General features: G+C 66.5%; 4 protein-coding genes across 5 annotated transcripts in view; 2 read left to right on the top strand and 2 right to left on the bottom strand.

Annotated features, from left to right (window-relative positions):
• Nucleotides 1–2,272: 2,272 nt before the first annotated feature.
• Nucleotides 2,273–18,770, bottom strand: part of LOC311421765 (folate receptor alpha-like) — a 26,209-nt gene continuing 9,711 nt past the window's right edge. The window contains exons 2-5 of the mRNA XM_084494074.1: nucleotides 7,095–7,238; nucleotides 5,532–5,720; nucleotides 4,402–4,537; nucleotides 2,273–2,633 (exon numbers count right to left, since the gene is read on the bottom strand). Coding sequence (XP_084350200.1) covers nucleotides 2,350–2,633; nucleotides 4,402–4,537; nucleotides 5,532–5,720; nucleotides 7,095–7,229 — 744 coding nt within the window. The 5' untranslated portion in view covers nucleotides 7,230–7,238 and the 3' untranslated portion in view covers nucleotides 2,273–2,349. The remainder of the gene's footprint in view (nucleotides 2,634–4,401; nucleotides 4,538–5,531; nucleotides 5,721–7,094; nucleotides 7,239–18,770) is intronic.
• ANAPC15 (anaphase promoting complex subunit 15) lies at nucleotides 8,680–10,581 on the top strand. Of its 2 annotated transcripts, none has more exons than XM_084494086.1 (4): nucleotides 8,680–8,839; nucleotides 9,690–9,749; nucleotides 9,933–10,070; nucleotides 10,289–10,581. In XM_084494086.1, exons 1-4 carry the CDS (start codon nucleotides 8,720–8,722, stop codon nucleotides 10,334–10,336), a joined length of 366 nt encoding a protein of 121 aa, XP_084350212.1. In that variant the 5' UTR covers nucleotides 8,680–8,719; the 3' UTR covers nucleotides 10,337–10,581. The 2 variants fall into 2 exon arrangements, with proteins under 2 accessions (XP_084350212.1, XP_084350213.1); XM_084494087.1 differs by having other exon boundaries at nucleotides 10,272–10,581.
• LOC311421780 (transmembrane O-methyltransferase homolog) lies at nucleotides 10,651–13,075 on the bottom strand. The gene is given in 4 exon segments (XM_084494107.1): nucleotides 10,651–10,999; nucleotides 11,002–11,026; nucleotides 11,028–11,269; nucleotides 12,681–13,075. Coding segments are annotated over 4 exon segments (861 nt in total). The 5' UTR covers nucleotides 12,943–13,075; the 3' UTR covers nucleotides 10,651–10,667.
• LAMTOR1 (late endosomal/lysosomal adaptor, MAPK and MTOR activator 1) overlaps nucleotides 17,438–18,770 on the top strand; it is a 3,683-nt gene continuing 2,350 nt past the window's right edge. The window contains exons 1-2 of the mRNA XM_084514764.1: nucleotides 17,438–17,587; nucleotides 18,124–18,269. Coding sequence (XP_084370890.1) covers nucleotides 17,462–17,587; nucleotides 18,124–18,269 — 272 coding nt within the window. The 5' untranslated portion in view covers nucleotides 17,438–17,461. The remainder of the gene's footprint in view (nucleotides 17,588–18,123; nucleotides 18,270–18,770) is intronic.

Below are 18,770 nucleotides of genomic sequence, written 5' to 3'. Positions count from 1 at the left end.
ACGGTTCAGAACAGTTTGGCACAGTTTGGCATGGTTCAGCATGGTTTGGTGCAGATCGGCACGGCTCGGCACGGTTCAGAACAGCTTAGCACGGTTTGGAGAAGTTCAGCACGGTTCAGAAGTGTTTAGCATGGTTCAGAAAAGTTTGGCATGGTTCAGCACGGTTCAGCACTGTTTAGCATGGTTCAACATGGTTCAGTTTGGCACAGTTTGGCATGGTTCCACACAGTTTGGCGCAGATTGGCACAGTTCGGCAAAGTTCAGCACAGTTCAACACAGTTCAGAACAGTTTGGCATGGTTCAGAACAGTTTAGCACAGTTTGGCATGGTTCGGCATGGTTTGGCGCAGATCAGCATGGTTCAGCACTGTTCAGCACAGTTTGGCGCAAATCAGCACAGTTTGGCACAGTTCAGAACTGTTTAGCATGGTCCAGAACGGTTTGGCACAGTTCGGCATGGTTCAGAACGATTCAGAATAATTTAGCATGGTTCGGCACGGTTCAGAACAGTTTGGCATGGTTCAGCACAGTTTGGCATGGCTCAGCGTGGTTCACCACAGTTCAGCACCGCTCAGCACGGCACGGTCTGGCACGGCACAGCACCGTGCAGGATGGCCCAGCACAGCTCGGCACAGTTCAGCACGGTTCAGAACAGTTTGGCACGGTTCGGCATGGTTCGGCACAGTTCAGCACCGCTCAGCACGGCACGGCACAGCACCATGCAGGATGGCTCGGCACGGCTTGGCACGGTTCAGCACGGTTCAGAACAGTTTAGCACGGTTCAGCACGGTTCAGAACTCTTTGGCACGGTTTGGCACGGTTCGGCACGGTTTGGCACAGCACCGTGCAGGATGGCTCGGCACAGTTCAGCACAGTTTGGCACAGTTCAGCACGGTTCAGAACTCTTTGGCACGGTTCAGCACGGTTCAGAATTGTTTGGCACAATTTGGCACGGTTTGGCACGGCTCGGCCCTGCCCGCCCCTGGGGCCCCGCGTGCCGCTGTCCCTGCCTGCTGGGGGCTGCGTCGGCCCCTGCCCCCCTGGCACGGGGGGAGCGCCCCATGGGGACCCCCGGGTCAAAGTGGGGGACCCCAGGGAGACAGCCCCGGGGCAGAGGGCACGGGGGGGACATGGGGGGGACATGGGGACAAGGGGGGGACACTGGGGATGTGGGAGGGACATTGGGGACGTGGGAGGGCCACGGGGGGGACACTGGGGACATGGGGGGGACAAGGGGGGGACACTGGGACATGGGGGTGACATTGGGGACGTGGGGGGGACATTGGGGACATGGGGGTGACATGGGGTGGGACATGGGGACATGAGGTGTAACATTGGGGACATGGGGGTGACATTGGGGTCATGGGATGTGGCACTGGGGGCGTGGGGGTGACATGGGGGTGTCACTGGAGATGTGGGGGTGACATGGGGACGAGGGCTGTGACAGTGGGGACATGGGGGTGACACTGGGGGGCATGTGGGGTGTGACAGTGGGACATGAGGGGGGACATGGGGAGGACATGGGGTGTGACATTGGGGACATCGGGGGGACATGGGGGTGACATTGGGATATGGGGTGGGTCATGGGGAGTGACATGGGGATGGGAGTGACACTGGGGGACATGGGGGGGACATCGGGGGTGACATTGAGGATATGGGGGTGACATTGGGGACATGAGTATATTGGGGGGGACATGGAGTGTGACACTGGGGGACGTTGGGAGTGACAGTGGGGACATGGGGGTGACACGGGGGTGACACGGGTCACCCTGACCCCACAGGGCGCATGGAGAGGGCGAGCACCGCTGCCCCCACACCCCCCACACCCCCCATTACCCCCCCCAAACCCCCCAAAAACCCCCACTGATCCCCATGGGCGCACCGCCTTTATTCCCAACCTCTCCAAAACGCACCCCACAAACCCCATAAACCCCCCCAAAAATTAACCAATCACCCCCCTCTCCCAACCCCCCCACACCCCTTGGACACACTGCGGGGGGGGGGACACCCCCACACCCCCCACACCCCCCATCACCCCCCCAACCCCCAAAAAAACCCCACTGATGCCCTCTGTGCGCACCGCCTTTATTCCCAACCTCTCCAAAACGCACCACCCCACAAACCCCACAAACCCCCCCAAAAATTAACAAATCATTCCCCTCTCCCAACCCCCCCACACCCCTTGGACACACTGCAGGGGGGGGGACACCCCCACACCCCTCATTACCCCCCATCACCCCCCCAAACCCCAAAAAACCCCCACTGATCCCCTCTGTGCGCACCGCCTTTATTCCCGACCTCTCCAAAACGCACCCCACAAACCCCACAAACCCCCCCAAAAATCAACCAATCACCCCCAGAACAACACAGGGGGGGCCGCCAGCAGGCCGAGGAGCAGCAGCAGGGTGGCGGGGGGCGCGGGGCGGGGGGCGCGGGCAGCGTAGAAGCGAGCCACCTCCACGTTGGGGTTGCCCAGCACGGGGTCGAACCAGAGCTGGATGCAGCGGCCGCTGCCGCGCCGTGCGGAGCTGTAGCGGTAGGAGTGCGACCAGACCTCCTCGCACAGCGCGGCCGCCGTGGGGAAGACGTACTTGAACTTCTGGCACATGGCGCCCCGCGGGCACTGGTTGGTGCCTGGGGGGGTTATAGGGGGGGTTACGGGGGGGTTTGGGGTCATACAGGGGGAGATGGGGGCGGTTTGGGGTCATACAAGGGGAGTTGGGGGCAGTTTGGGGTCATGGCGGGTGTTGGTGGAGAGACGTACTTGAACTTCTGATACATGGTGCCCCGCAGGCACTGGTTGGTGCCTGGGGGGGGTTAGGGGGGGTTATGGGGGGGTTACGGGGGGATTTGGGGTCATACAGGGGGAGATGGGGGCGGTTTGGGGTCATACAAGGGGAGTTGGGGGCAGTTTGGGGTCATGGCGGGTGTTGGTGGAGAGATGTACTGGAAATTCTGGCACATGGCGCCCCGCGGGCACTGGTTGGTGCCTGGGGGGGGTTAGGGGGGGTTATAGGGTGGTTATGGGGGGTTATGGAGGGGTTATGGGGGGATTTGGGGTCATACAAGGGGAGATGGGGGAGGTTAGGGGGGGTTATAGGGGGGTTATGGCGGGTTAGGGGGGGTTATGGAGGGGTTACGGGGGGGTTACGGTGTCATACAAGGGGAGTTGGGGGAGAGGCACTGGTTGGTGCCTGGGGGGGTTATGGGGGATTATAGGGGGGTTATAGGGGGGTTACGGGGAGTTATGGAGAGGTTATGGGGGGTTATGGGGTCATACAAGGGGAGATGGGGGAGGTTTGGGGTCATGGCGGGTGGTGGTGGAGAGTCACTGGTTGGTGCCTGGGGGGGGTTATGGGGGGTTACGGGTGGTTATAGGGTGGTTATGGGGTGGTTATGGAGGGTTACGGGGGGGTTTGGGGTCATACAAGGGGAGATGGGGGCGGTTTGGGGTCATACAAGGGGAGTTGGGGGAGGTTTGGGGTCATGGCGGGTGGTGGTGGAGAGGTGGAGGTGAAGGGGTGGGGGGGGGGGGGGGTGCACAGGGGGACAGTGACCACCCCGCTGGCACCCACCCCAAAGCCCCAAGGGGACCTCATCCCCGTGGGAAACCCTAGACCCACAGGGGATGCTCAATCCTACAGGGAGCTCCAGCACCTTGGGGACACCCAACCCCATAGGGACCTCCAACCCCATGGGGACCCCCAATCCCACAGGGACCCCCAGCCCCAAAGGGACCCCCAGTCCCACAGGGACCCTCAGCCCCTTGGGGACCCCCAGTCCCACAGGGGATGCCCAACCCTACGGGGACCCCCAACCCCACAAGGACCCCCAGCCCCAAAGGGACTCCTGGCCATATGGGGACCCCCAACCCCATAGGGACCTCCAACCCCACAAAGACCCCCAGCCCCAAAGGGAACCCAGCCCCATGTGGACCCCAACCACACAGAGACCCCCAACCCCATGAGGAGCGCAGCCCCAAAGGGACCCCCAGCCCCCACAGAGACCCCCAACCCCATAGGGACACCCACCCCATAAGGACCCCCAGCCCCACAGGGACTCCTGGCCATATGGGGATCCCCAACCCCAAAGGGACCCCAACCCCATAGGGACCTCCAACCCCACAGGGACTCTCAGCCCCACAAGGACCCCCAGCCCCAAAGGGACCCCAAACCCCACAGGGACTCCCGGCCATATGGGGACCCCCGACCCCAAAAGGACCCCCCAACCCCACGGTGTCCCCCAACCCCACAGCGACCCCAGCCCCACTCCCAACCCCCAGCACGATCCCCAGCCCCACCGCCCGGATCCAAGGGAACACCCCAGGCACTGAGGAACCCCAGACCCCACCGGCGACCCCGCTGACCCCGCTGACCCCGCTGACCCCGCTGACCCCACTGACCCGAGGTCCAGTTCCAGCCCTTGTGCCAGTTGACCTTGCAGGTGAGGGCGTCCTGGCAGTCCTCCCACCACTGCTCGCAGTCCTCGCGGCACAGCGGCACGTGCAGGATGCGCTCCCGGCGCCAGCTCGAGTCCGTCTGCGGGGCCGGGGGCTGAGCGCACCGACCCCACAACCCCCCAAAACCCATCTCCCCAAATCCCCCCTTTTCCCCCAAATCCCCCCGCATCCCCCAAATCCCCCCTTTTCCCCCAAATCCCCTCTTTTCCCCTAAATCTCCCCTTTTCCCCCAAATCTCCCCTTTTCCACCCCGGCGCCAGCTCGAGTCCGTCTGCAGGACCTGGGGCTGAGCGCACCGACCCCACAACCCCCCAAAACCCCTCTCCCCAAATCCCCCTTTTTCCCCCAAATCTCCCCTTTTCCACCCCAAATCTCCCCTTTTCCACCCCAAATCCCCCCTTTTCCCCCAGATCCCCCCTTTTCCACCCCGGCGCCAGCTTGAGTCCAGCTGCAGGACCTGGGGCTGAGCGCATCAACCCCAGAACCCCCCAAAAGCCCACTCCCCAAATCTCCCCGCATCCCCCAAATCCCCCCGCATCCTCCAAATGCCCCCATTTTCCCCCAAATCTCCCCTTTTCCCCCAAATCTCCCCTTTTCCACCCCGGCGCCAGCTCGAGTCCGTCTGCGGGGCCCGGGGCTGAGTGCACCAACCCCAGAACCCCCCTACCCAAATCCCCCCGCATCCCCCAAATCTCCCCTTTTCCCCCAAACCCCCCCTTTTCCTCTGCATCCCCCCTTTTCCCCCAACCCCCCCCATTTCCCCCAAACCCCCCCATTTCCCCTAAACCCCCCCTTTTCCCCCAAACCCCCCCATTTCCCCCAAACCCCCCCTTTTCCCCTGCATCCCCCCATTTCCCCCAAACCCCCCATTTCCCCCAAATCCCCCCACATCCCCCAACCCCCCCCTTTCCCCCAAACCCCCCTTTTCCCCCAACCCCCCCCACATCCCCCAACCCCCCCCATTTCCCCCAAACCCCCCTTTTCCCCCAAATCCCCCCATTTCCCCCAAACCCCCCAATTTCCCCTAAACCCCCCCATTTCCCCCAAACCCCCCCATTCCCCCAAGCCCCCACCTGCACGATCCAGGGCCCCAGGTTGGGCGAGCACTCGTACAGGCAGGTGTCCTGGATGAAGTGGCGCTTGCAGCGGGGGGGCATGGCCCCGCAGTGGTCCCAGTTGAAGTTGTAGAGGTAGGACTGGTCCCGGTGCGCCTCCTCACTGGTGTTGGCCGTGCAGCACGCGTTGTCCTTCCACAGCACGCACTGCGGGGGGGGGGGTCAGCACCCACCGGGGGGGGCACCCAGGGGGGCTGGGGTGGCACCGAGGGGGCACCGAGGGGGGACAGGAGGGCACTGAGGGGGTCTGGGAGGGTACTGGGGGGGTCCGGGATGGCACCAAGGGGGTCCAGGTTGGCACCGAGGGGGCACCGAGGGTACAAAGTGGGTCCAGGAGGGCACCGAGGGGGTCTGGGAGGGTACCAGGGGGGGTCCAGGATGGCACAAAGGGGGCACTGAGGGTACCAAGGGGGTCTGGGATGGCACCAAGGGGGTCCAGGAGGGCACCAAGGGGGTCTGGGAGGGTACTGAGGGGGCACCGAGGGTACTTAGGGGGCCCAGGATTGTACCAGGGGGGGCCCAGGATGGCACAAAGGGGGCACTGAGGGTATCGAGGGGGTCTGGGGTGGCACCAAGGGGGTCCAGGAGGGCACCAAGGGGACACCAAGGGTACCAAGGGGGTCCAGGAGGGCACCAAAGGGGCACTGAGGATGCTGAGGGGGTCTGGGAGGGTACCGAGGGGGTCCAAGATGACACAAGGAGGGTCTGGGATGGCACTGAGGGGGTACCAAGGGTATCAAGGGGGTCCAGGAGGGTACCAGGGGGGTCTGGGATGGCACCAAGAGGGTCCAGGAGGGCACCAAGGGGGGTCCAGGACGGCACAGAGGGGGCACCAAGGGGGGGTGGGATGGCACTGAGGGGGCACTGAGGGTACCAAGGGGGTCCAGGATCACACTGAGGGGGTCTGGGATGGCACTGAGGGGGTACCAAGGGGGTCCAGGAGGGTACTGAGGGGGGCCAGGATGGCACTGAGGGGGTCTGGGAGGGCACCGAGGGGGCACTGAGGGTACCAAGGGGGTCCGGGATGACACCAAGAGGGTCTGGGATGGCACCGGGAGGGGTCCAGAAGGGCACCAAGGGGACACTGAGGGTACCGAGGGGGTCTGGGATGGCACCGAGGGGATCTTGGATGGCACTGGGGGGGGCCAGGATGGCACTGGGGGGGCACTGAGGGGGTCCAGGAAGGTACCAAGGGGGGCAGGAATGGCACCGAGGGGGTCCGGGAGTGCACCGAGGGGGCACTGAGGGGGTCCAGGATGGCACCGAGAGAGTTCAGGAGGGTACCAAGAGGGGCCAGGGTGACACCACGGGGGCACCAAGGGTACCGAGGGGGTCCGGGATGGCACCGGGGGGGCACCAAGGGGGGGCAGGATGGCACTGAGGGGGCACTGAGGGTACCAAGGGGGTCCGGGATGGCACCGGGGGGCTCTGGGTTGGCACCGAGGGGGTCTGGGATGGCACTGGGGGGGGTCCGTGGTGGCACCGGGGGGGCACCGTGGGGGGGGGGGGTGCCGAGCTCACCTGGCCGTAGAGGAGCCCCTCGGGGCCGGGGCGGCTCTTGTGGTGCGTGGCGTCCATGCAGACGTTGAGCAGCGAGTCCTGCGCCCACGCCAGCGCCAGCAGCGCCAGCAGGGCCCAGGGGGCCACCATCACCATGGGGGGGGGGGGACACCGGGGACACCCACCGGGGACACCCACCGGGGACACCCACCGGGGACACCGGGACGGCAGCGGGGCGATGTCCCTGTCCCCACGGCCCCGCTGCGGGGACAAAGTCCCCGAGCCACACGTGGTGGCACGGCACGACCCTTGGCCACGGGTTGGTGCCAGGCACGGGGGGGGAGTGGGAAGGATTTGCCCCCCCCCCCCCCCTCCGCCCCGTGACCTCCTTTGACCCCTCCCGGCGCGGCGGTGACCCCGGTGACCCCATTGGGGTGTGGCGGTGGCAGGGTGGTGGCATTGGGGTGGGGGGGTATTGGGGTGGGGGGGGTCCTGAGAGCCCCGTGGGGGGGTCCTGGGGTGCGTGGGAGTCTTGAGGTCCCCGGGGAGGGGTCCTGAGAGCCCTGGGGGGGGTCCTGGTGTGTGTAGGGGGGGTCCAGGGAGCCCCAAGGGGGTCCTGGTGCCTGTGGGGGGGGTCCCAAGTGCCCGGGGGGGGGGTCCTGTTGTGTGTAGGGGGGTCCCAAGAGCCCTGGGGGGGTCCTGGTGCCTGGGGGGGGCTTCCAAGAGCCCGGGGGGGGGTCACAGTGGCTGGGGGGTTCCTGGTGCATCAGGGAGGGGGGTCCCAAGTGCCCAGGGGTGGTCCTGGTGTCTGGGGTGGGGTCCTGTTGTGTGTAGGGGGGCTCCCAAGAGCCCTGGGGGGGTCCTGGTGCCTGGGGGGGGTCCCAAGAGCCCGGGGGTGGGGGTCCTGGTGTGTGTAGGGGGGGTCCAGTGAGCACTGGGGGGGGTCCTGGTGCCTGGGGGGGGGCTTCCAAGAGCCCTGGGGGGGGGTCACAGTGACCGGGGGGGTCCTGGTGCGTCAGGGAGGGGGGTCCCAAGAGCCCGGGGGGGTTCTGGTGTGTGTGTGGGGGGGGTCCCAAAAGCCCTGGGGGGGTCCCGGGAGCCACATGGGGGCTCCTGCTGCATGGGGGGGGGTCCTGGTGATTGTGTGGGGGGGTCCCAAGAGCCCCAGGGGGTCCCAGTGCCTGTGGGGGGGGGTCCCGAGAGCCCCGGGGGGGTCCTGGTGCCTGGGGGGGGGTCCCAATGTGTGTGGGGGGTCCCAAGAGCCCCGGGGGGGTCCCAGTGCCCGGGGGGGTCCCGTTTTGGGGGGGTCCCCCTGCCCCCCGCCCCCCCCGGTGCTGTCCCCCCCGCGGCATGCGGCTCCCCGCGCTCCAGCTGTCAATCACGGCTTGGCCACGCCCTCTAGAGTCTAGACCACGCCCCCTGTGTACAGGCCGCGCCCCCTGAGTGCAGGCCACGCCCCCCTCCCGCCTTCTGCGCCCCGTGGGCGTGGCCTCGCGGCGCTCCCCCCTCCCCGCGCGATGGCGAGCGGCGCTCTGCGCATGCGCCGCACCGGGACACGCCCCCCCTTCACCTCCCCGTATACACAGAAGTGCTTCCGGGTCGGGGCGGCATTTCCGGGCGGGCGGCGGGCCGGGCAGGGCGGCGCCATGTCCACGCTGTTCCCGTCGCTGCTGCCGCGCCTGACGGAGCCGCTGTGGTTCAACCTGGACCGGCCCTGCGGGGACGAGGGCGAGCTGCAGCAGCAGGAGCAGCAGCACCAGGCCTGGGTGCGGGGCTGGGGCCGGGGGGCGGCCCGCCCAGACCCCCCTGTGGCGGCCGGGGCCTGCTCGGGGGGTGCCCAGGCCCAGGAGCAGAGGCCCCGGGCCCAGCCTGGAGCCCGGGAGGTGCCCTCTGGGCCCCAGGCAGCACTGCTGTGCCGGGCGGGTGCCCAGAGAGGGGCTGGGGGCTCCTCCGCGGGGGCTCCAGCAGCCGCCGGGGCCTGCAGGGGCAGAGCGGTGCCAAAACGGGGCTGCTTAATTAGCCAGTCGTTAATTAACCCCCCCCAGAGGGCGGGTGGCTGTTGTGCTGGTGCCCTGCGAGTGCCCCGTGCTGCCGGTGCGGTGCCACGGCCCACGGGAATAAGGGGGGAGACACCGTTAAATTGATTAAAACGAAGCAAGTGACTCGGTGATTAAATTACCCTAAGCAAATTAAGTCACTTTACTCAGCTTAAAAGCAACAAAACACCTGGGAGATGTTCAGCGTCCCGCTGCCTCCGAGGCGCTGGGTGTTTTAATTGAGCTCTAATTACCCCCAGCAGCTGTGCCCGTCCTGCCCAGCAGAGGCCTCGTTAGGGGCAGACTGATTCCATCCCTCGATGCCAGCAGGGCACGGGGACACCCCCAGCCAGCCCAGTCCCCCTGTGCTGGGCTGAGCGCTGCGTCCAGGGGATGTGTCCCCAGTGGCCTCGTGGCTTCTGTGACAGCTTCAGGCTGTCCCCAGCTGCCCGGTCCCTTCCTGGGTCACTTTCTGGGGACATTTCTGGGGACAGGGGCTGTGGGGGCGCCTTGCTTTGTGTGTGTTTCGTGGCGGGGGTCTCCCTCCCTCACGTTGACCCCCCCTCTTCTCCCTCACCAGCTGCAGAGCATCGCAGAGAAGGACAACAACCTGGTGCCCATCGGGAAGCCGGCCTCCGAGGTGGGTGCAGCCGTGCCACGGGGCCGTTGTCACCCCACGGGGGGGTGCAGCGGGAGCCTGGGGTGGGTTTGGGGTGATGGCAGTGGGGGCTGGGCTGTTGGACGCCCCGCTGTGACGGGTGGGGGGCTGTGGGGTGTGGTGGGGCGCGGCACCGCAGCGCCCTGAGCGCCGGGACACCCGCAGCACTACGACGAGGAGGAGGAGGAGGATGATGAGGATGATGAGGACAGCGAGGAGGACTCCGAGGACGACGAGGACATGCAAGATATGGATGAGATGAACGACTACAACGAGTCCCCCGACGATGGGGAGATCAACGAGGTGAGCGGCCCTAAATCCCACCCAGCCCCCCCCCGTGCCCAGGCTGTCCCCAGCTCCTGGGGGCAGCCTGGGCCCGGCCTCAGCACCCTCAGAGGAAGGATTCCTCCCCGCTGCTCTGCTCGTCCCGGGGAGCAGCTGCCCGTGTTCCCACCCTGCCCCCAATCCCTGCCTCATTCTGCCCGTGTGTGTGCCCCACATTCCTCCCCTTCCCTCCCCAGGTGGACATGGAGGGGGCCGAGCAGGATCAAGACCAGTGGATGATCTGAAACCACCGCGTCCCGACCGACCTGGAGAGACTTGGGGGGGGCAGCTCCTGCCCCACTGCCCGCCCTGGGGCTGGGGGCTGCTCCTGCTGCTGCTGCATCCCACAGGGGGCCGGGCACGGAGCCCCCCGGCAGGGCTGAGGACCCCGGTGGCACCGACGGGCACACAGCACCACTCACAGCAGGGTGGGGGCACCAGAGCAACGCAGCACTTTTGTAATAAACACTCTTTTTTTTTAGGAAACAGACCCAAATCTGCTTCGGGTGCTCACAACCCCTCCCTACCTGTGCTGTCCCCCCTTCCTGCAGCCCCAGGGCCCTCCCCGGTGCCGTCTCAACGCGGGCCGAGGTAACGCAGCTCGGCCACGCCGTCGGGGATGGCGGGGCAGTACTCCAGGCTGGCTCGGTGCACCCGGCAGCGGTAGCGGCCGCAGCTCCGGGCGTACTGCAGGAAACGCGGCGCCCCGGGGAAGACCACGTTGTCGGCCAGCACCGTGGCCCCCTCGGCCAGCAGCCCGTGCTCCTCCAGCAGCCGCAGGTCCCGCAGGTAGCAGCGCTTCCAGTGGTCCATGAAGACGAAATCGGCTCGCTGCAGCCCGTGCCGCTCCCGCAGCCGCGGGATCACCTCGGCCGAGGGGCCCACGATCAGCTCCACCTGCACGGAGAGGATGAGGAAGGACCCTCAGCTTCCTCACCAACCCCTGTGAACGCCGGGGGCTCCCCCCGCCCTGCTGCTCACCTTCTCCTCGTCGAAGCCGGCCAGGCGGATCACCTTCTCGGCCACGGCGGCGTGCCGGGGGTCGGGCTCCACGGTGTAGAGGCGGGCACCGGGGGGCATGGCGTTGGCCATCAGCACGGTGCCGTAGCCGCAGTAGGTGCCCAGCTCCAGCACGGTGCGTGGCGCCCGCTCGCACAGCAGCCGCTCCAGCAGCTGGCCTGGCACGGCACGGCGCGGCACTCAGAGCCCCCTGTGCTGGTGGGGGGCTCGCCGTGGCTCTGCCCAAAGTGCCACGGCTCGGCGGGCAGGGCCACGGCTTTGAAATGGCACCGTGGCTGTGCTGGCAGTGCCGCGGAAGTGCCAAACGTGCCGTGGCTTTGAAATGGCACCGTGGCTTTGCGGGCAGTGCCGCGGGTGTGCCACAATGCCGTGGCTTTGAAATGGCACTTTTGGCACAGCCGCGGTGCTACGGATGTGCGAAATGTGCCGTGGCTTTGAAATAGTGCCACGGGTGTGCTAATACTGCCGTGGCTTTGCAATAGCACCGTGGCTGTGCCAAAAGTGCCACGGCTGTGCCAGACGTGCTGTGGCTTTGAAATAGTGCCATGGTTATGTGGGCAGTGCCACAGCTGTGCCAATGGTGCCACGGCTTTGAAAGAGCACTGTGGCTGTGCCAGCAGTGCCACGGCTGTGCCAAATGTGCCATGGCTGTGTGGGCAGTGCCACAGCTGTGCCAAAAGTGCCACGGCTCTGAAATAGTGCCCTGGCTATGCCGGCAGTGCCATGGCTGTGCCAATAGTGCCACAGCTGTGCCAAATGTGCTGTGGCTCTGGAATTGTGCCACAGTTGTGCCAGCAGTGCCACGGCTTTGCAATAGCACTGTGGCTGTGCCAGAAGTGCCACGGCTGTGCCAAACGTGCCGTGGCTTTGAAATCGCGTCGGGGTTGTGCTGGCAGTGCCACAGCTGCCAGCACAACCCCAGCTTAGCTGGCAGTGCCACGGCTGTGCCCACATTGCCACGGCTTTGAAAGAGCACCGTGGCTGTGCCAAAAGTGCCACGGCTGTGCTGACCATGCTGTGGCTTTGAAATAGTGCCACGGCTCTGCCAGCAGTGCTGTGGCTGTGCCAAAAGTGCCACGGCTGTGCCAAACGTGCCGTGGCCTTGAAATACTGCCACAATTGTGTCAGCAGTGCCCTGCTTGTGTTTGTAGCACCGTGGCTTTGCCACAAGCGCCACAGCTGTGCCAAATATTCTGTGGCCCCGAAATAGGGGCCAGGGCTGTGCCGGCAGTGCCACGGCTTTGAAATAGCCCCGTGGCTGTGCCAGAAGTGCCGTGGCTTTCAAATAGCACAGTGGCTGTGCCAACAGTGCCATGGCTGTGCTGAACGTGCTGTGGCTTTGGAATAGTGCCGTGGCTGTGCCAAAAGTGCCACGGCTTGGCTGGCAGCACTGTGACTGTGCCAATAGTGCCGGGGGGCTTTGAAACGGCACGGTGGCTGTCCCGAAAGTGCCACAGCTGTGCCAAAATTCCGTGCCAAATTCTGCTGGGGTTGTGCCAGCAGTGCCAAAACCACTCTAACAACACCGCGGCCGTGCCAAATGCACCCCGGCCACCCTCTCCCGCTCACCTTTGACCGGCCCCACGCAGCTGAGGTGCTCGCAGCGCTGGCTCCAGCGGTCGAAGGTGCTCAGGACGTGGCGGGGGTCTCCGGGGACGGCGTTGGCCAGCAGGTACTGGAAGGCGCGCTGCTCGCGGGGCACCCCGCTCAGGCGGTCCCGCAGCCAGCCCAGCAGCACCGCGCGCAGCAGCAGCGCCAGGAGGTGCCGGTAGCGCAGCAGCAGCGTCAGCAGCAGGGGCACGAAGGCCAGGGCCAGCACCGCGGACACCATGGCCTGGGGAGAGGGGTGGGCGGTGGGTTTCAGCTCTGTCCCCAAACCAGTTGGGGTTTGGGAACGCCCTGGTGTGGGTTTGGGATCCCCTGGTGTGGGTTTGGGACCTCTTGGTGTGGTTTTGGGACCCCCTGGTGTGGTTTTGGGATGTCCTGGTGTGGCCTGGTGTGGTTTGGGGATCTCCTGGTGTGGGTTTGGGGTCCCCTGGTGTGGTTTTGGGGTCCCCTAGTGTGGTTTTGGGATCCCCTGGTGTGGCCTGGTGTGGTTTTGGGACCCCCTGGTGTGGTTTTGGGATCCCCCAGAGTGGTTTTGGGATCTCCTGGAGTGGTTTTGGGACCCCCTGGTGTGGGTTTGGGACCCCCTGGTGTGGGTTTGGGACCCCCTGGTGTGGGTTTGGGACCCCCTGGTGTGGGTTTGGGACCCCCTGGTGTGGTTTTGGGGTCCCCTGGTGTGGTTTTGGGGTTTCCTGGTGTGGTTTTGGGACCCCCCCAGCGTGGTTTTGGGATCCCCCTGGTGTGGGTTTGGGATCTCCTGGTGTGGTTTTGGGATCTACAGGAGTGGTTTTGGGCCCTCCAGGTGTGGTTTTGGGATCCCCCTGGTGTGGGTATGGGATCTCCTGATGTGGCCTGGTGTGGTTTTGGGATCCCTCAGAGTGGTTTTGGGACCTCCTGGTGTGGTTTTGGGATCCCCTGGTGTGGTTTTGGGACCCCCTGGTGTGGGTTTGGGACCCCCTGGTGTGGTTTTGGGGTTTCCTGGTGTGGTTTTGGGATCCCCCTGGTGTGGGTTTGGGATCTCCTGGTGTGGGTTTGGGACCCCCTGGTGTGGTTTTGGGCCCTCCAAGTGTGGTTTTGGGACCCCCCTCGGGGCATGTGGGGTGCACCCCGGGGTGCTCGGGTCTTGGGGGGGGGTCTCCAAGGGCTGGAGGGGACGGACAGATGGACAGACAGGCAGCAGCTCTGCTGGCCCCCTGCACCCCAAAACCTGCACCCCAAAACCAGCACCCCGTATGGCTGCGTGGACAGACACGGGTTCTGCTGCCCCTACACCCCAAAACCAGCACCCCACAGTGCACACCCCACACCCTGCAACATGCAGCCCCCCCCCCAGTACCCCACAGCCCCCACACACCCCACAGCCCCCTCCGTGTCCCCCCACCCCTGTACCCAACTCGGGGGCTCTCGGGGCTCCCCCAGCCCCAACCCTGGACCCCACAGCCCCTCCATGCCCCCTGCCCCTCGCCCCCCAACCCTGTACCCAAAACAGGGACTCTCAGGGGCTCCCCCAGCCCCAACCCCACACCCCTCATCCCCCTCCGTGCCCCCCAACCCTGTACCCAACTCGGGGACCCTTTGGGGCACCCCCAGACCCAACCCTGGACCCCACAGCCCCCTCCATGCCCCCCACCTCACTCCCCGCCCCCTATAACCAACACGGGGTCTCTTGGGGGCTTCCCCCCACCCCACAGCCCCAACCCCGTACCCCACAGCCCCCTCCATGCCCCTTGCCCCCTGACCCTGTACCCAACATGGGGTCTTCTGGGGGCTCCCCCAGCCCCATCCCTGGACCCCACAGCCCCTCCATACCCCTTACCCCTCATCCCCCAACCCTGTACCCAAAACAGGGACTTTCAGGGACTCTCCCAGCCCCAACCCCACAACCCCTCCATGCACCCCACAGCCCCCTCCATGCCCCCTGACCCCGTACCCAACTCGTGGTCTCCTGGGGACTCCCCCAGCCCCAACCCCACACCCCTCATCCCCCTCCGTGCCCCCTGCCCCTGTACCCAACTCAGGGACCCTTTGGGACTCCCCTAACCCTAACCCTGGACCCCACAACCCCCTCTATGACCCCTGCCTCCCCCCCCGACCCTGTACCCAACATGGGGTCTCCTGGGGACTCCCCCAGCCTCAACCCTGCACCCCTCATCCCCCTCCATGCACCCCACAGCCCCCTCAATGCCCCCCACCTCACCCCCTGCCCCCAATACCCAACCCGGGGGCTCCCCCAGCCCCAACCCCACACCCCACAGCCCCCTCCGTGCCCCCTGCCCCTATACCCAACTCGGGGACTCTTTGGGGCACCCCCAGCCCCAACCCTGAACCCCACAGCCCCTCCATGCCCCCACCTCACCCCCTGACCCCGTACCCAACATGGGGGCTCTCAGGGCTCCCCCAGCCCCAACCCTGGACCCCACAGCCCCCTCCATTCCCCCCGCCCCTTGCCCCCTGCCCCTGTACCCAAAAGAGGGACTCTCGGGGGCTCCCCCAGCCGCAACCCCACACCCCACAACCCCCTCCGTGTCCCCTGCCCCTCACCCCCCACCCCTGTACCCAACTCGGGGGCTCTTGGGACTCCCCCAGCCCCAACCCCACACCCCATAGACCCCTCCATGCCCCCTGCCCCTCGCCCCCCACCCCTGTACCCAACTCGGGGTCTTCTGGGGGCTCCCCCAGCCCCAACCCCACACCCCACAGCCCCCTCCATGCCCCCCACCTCACCCCCTGCCCCCAATACCCAACTCGGGGGCTCCCCCAGCCCCAACCCCACACCCCTCATCCCCCTCCATGCCCCCTGCCCCTATACCCAACTGGGGGGGCTCTTGGGGTCTCGCTGCCCGCAGCGGGGGGCTCCCACCTGTCCCGGCGCTCAGAGCGTCCCCGAGCCCCCAATGTCCCCCCCCCGTGCTCCCCACTCAATTATTGATGCCGTCGCCTCGCCGCAGCGGCTCCGGTTACGGTTATGGGGCCCAGCGGGGACGGGGGACGGGGTTATGGGGTGGGGGGGGGCTGGGAGGCCTGGGCCAGGGGCTGCGGGGTGGGCGCTGGGACTGGGATCCCAGTGCTGGGGCTGGGGGCACCGGGACTGGGGCTGGGGGGCTGCGGGCACGGGGTGGGGGATGGATTTTGGGGGGATGAATGTCGGGTTTTGGGGATGGGTGCTGGGTTTTGGGGGATGGATGTGGGATTTTAGGGGATGGGTGCTGGGTTTTGGGGTTGGATACTGGATTTTTGGGGGTGGATGCTGGATTTTGGGGATGGACGTTGGATTTTGGGGGCGGATGTGGGTTTTGGGGATAGGTGCTGGATTTTAGGGGATGGACAATGGATTTTGGGGGATGGACACTGGATTTTTGGGTTGCATACTGGATTTTGGGGATGGATGATGGATTTTGGGGAGTGGGAGTTGGATTTGGGGGATGGACACTGGATTTGGGGGGATGGATGCTGGATTTTGGGGATGGATGCAGAATTTGGGGGATGGACGCTGGATTTAGGGGGGATGGACACTGGATTTTGGGGGCGGGTGCAGGTTTTGGGGGATGGACGTTGGATTTTTGGGTTAGATGCTGGATTTGGGGGATGGACGTCAAATTTGGGGGGGTGGATGCTGAATTTGGGGGATGAACATTGGATTTGGGGGGGATGGACAGTGGATTTTGGGAGCAGATGCAGGTTTTGGGGGATGGATATTGGATTTTGGGGGGTGTGCTGGATTTTAGGGGATGGATGCTGGATTTTGGGGGAAGGACGCTGGATTTTGGGGACAGACGCTGGATATTGGGGCCACCGGTGCCCCGGGTGTCTGCACCCACCCCTCCTGGATGTGCCCTGCCCCAATCCGGGGTTGTTTAACCCCAAAATGGGGGGCAGCAGCCCACCCCCTGCCCCCATGTCAGGGCAGGCAGGACCCCCTCTGCAGCCCCCCCCCAAAGAGCAGGAGGTGGCCACGAGGGGGGGCCTGGGGGGGGAGTACTGGGGGGCACTGGGGGCAATGGGGGGTACGGGGAGCAGTGGGGGGCACTGGGGGAGCTGGGGATACTGGGAACACTGGGGGCATTGAGAGAACTGGGGCACTGGGAGCAATGGGGGGGTACTGGGGGTTACTGGGCATACTGGGGGCGTTGAGAGAACTGGTGGCAGTGGGGGAACTGGGCATACTGGGGGCACTGGGATTGCTGGGGGCACTGGGGGAACTAACAGTACTGGGGGAACTGGGGATACTGGGAACACTGGGAGCTGTGGGGGGTACTGGGGGAGCTGGGGATACTGGGAACACTGGGGGCATTGAGGGAACTGGGGACACTGGGAGAACTGGGAGTACTGGGGCAAAGGGAGAGGTGGGGGCAATGGGGCACTGGGGGAACTGGGAGCACTGGGAGCAGCGGGGCTACTGGGAGGAACTGGGGCACTGGGATGGGAGCACTGGGGTCACTGGGAGCACTGGGATGGGGGCACTGGGAGCACTGGGAGCACTGGGCTGGGAGCCCTGGGGTCACTGGTGTCACTGGTGCCCGGTAGCCCCGCCCCCCGCGCTCGAGGCCCCGCCCCCACCCCGCCCCCACGTGACCGAGCCCTCACGCGCCCACCCCCCCCATCCGCGAGGGGGCGTGTCCACCTCCCTTTCCCTGATTGGCTGCCCCTCACGTGACCCCCCCCACCGCCCCGCGCCTGGGCGGGGAGCGGCTCCCTCTCCCCCTCTCCCCATTGGCTCCCAACGGCCCACGTGACGGCGGGGCGGAATGCTGGGTCACGGGACCGGAAGCGGCGGCGGCAGTGGCGGCGGCGGGCGGGGCGCGGGCGGCCGGGCCCTGCTGCGGCTCGCCATGGGCTGCTGCTACAGCAGCGAGGCCGAGGCCTCCGACCAGGTGCGGGGGGGGGGCCCGCGGGGCACCGGGAGGGACCGGGGGGAGGCCGGGGCCGGGCCCGAGCCCCCCGAACGCCCCTCAGCGGCTCCCGGGGCCCCGCCCGTGAGTTCTGGGCCTATGTGTGTGGGGGGGGGGCAGGCCCCGGCTGCGCCCCCAGGCCCCCGGTGCAGGCCCCAACCAGGCCGCGGGGCCCCCCCGGTGTCCCCTCGGTGCCCCCCGGTGCTCGCCGCCCCCGTCCCGGTTGGGTTTGGGCCCCCCCGGTCACCGCCCCCCACCCCCAGTCCTCGCTTTGCTTCCCCCGTTGTTATTTTGGCCCCCCCCGGGGGCCCGGAGCCGCTGCCCTGCCTGTGGGGGGGCTGCAGCCCCCCTGGTCCTGCTGGGAGCCCCCCGGTACCAGCCCCCCCCGGGTGCTGGAGGGAGCTGGAGGTGCCTGGGGGTCTCTGCAGGGTTTGGGCAGAGCAAAACGGGAGCTGGGGGCTGCTGGGGCTGATTTTCATCCTTTCCCCCCCCCCCATCCCCGTTGCTTTTTCCCCCAGGAAGAGGAGACGAAGCGGCTGCTGGAGCCGGCGGCCAGCCCCCCCAGCAAGGTGCTGAACGGCGCGGAGCAGAGCTACCACAGCCTGCCGGCAGCGCGCACCGACGAGCAGGCCATGCTGTCCTCCATCCTCGCCAAAACCGCCATGTAAGCCCCGAGCCGTGGCGCTGCGGGGGCTGGCTGCACGGCTCGGGGGGGGGGCAGAGCCGAGGGGGAGCCCCCGGAGCTGCTCCTACAACGGGATCCGTAGGGGTCAGCCTGGAGTGAGCCAGCAGGGCCAGGGAGGTGCTCGTCCCCCTGGGCTCTGCTCTGCTGAGGCCGCCCCTCAAGTGCTGGGTTCAGTTTTGGGCCCCTCACTCCCAGAAGGACATCGAGGCCCTGGAGCGTGGCCAGAGAAGGGCTCCGAAGCTGGGGAAGGGCCTGGGACACAAGTCCTGTGAGGAGGAGCCGGTCCCTTATCTCAGTGATAGGGCGCGAGGCAGCGCCCTCAGGTTGCTCCAGGGGAGGTTTGGGCTGGGTGAGAGGAAGAATTTCTGGCACCCAGGCCCTGGGAGGGGCAGCCCGGGGGTGCCCCCATCCCTGGAGGCGTTGAGGAGCAGCGGGGACATGGCTTAGGACTTGGTGACAGGCAGTGGGGGCACCCCCAGC

This window comes from Aythya ferina, assembly GCF_964211825.1.
Source record: "Aythya ferina genome assembly, chromosome: 1".
Classification (NCBI taxonomy): Eukaryota; Metazoa; Chordata; class Aves; order Anseriformes; family Anatidae; genus Aythya; species Aythya ferina.
This window is presented reverse-complemented; position numbering and strand designations above follow the sequence as displayed.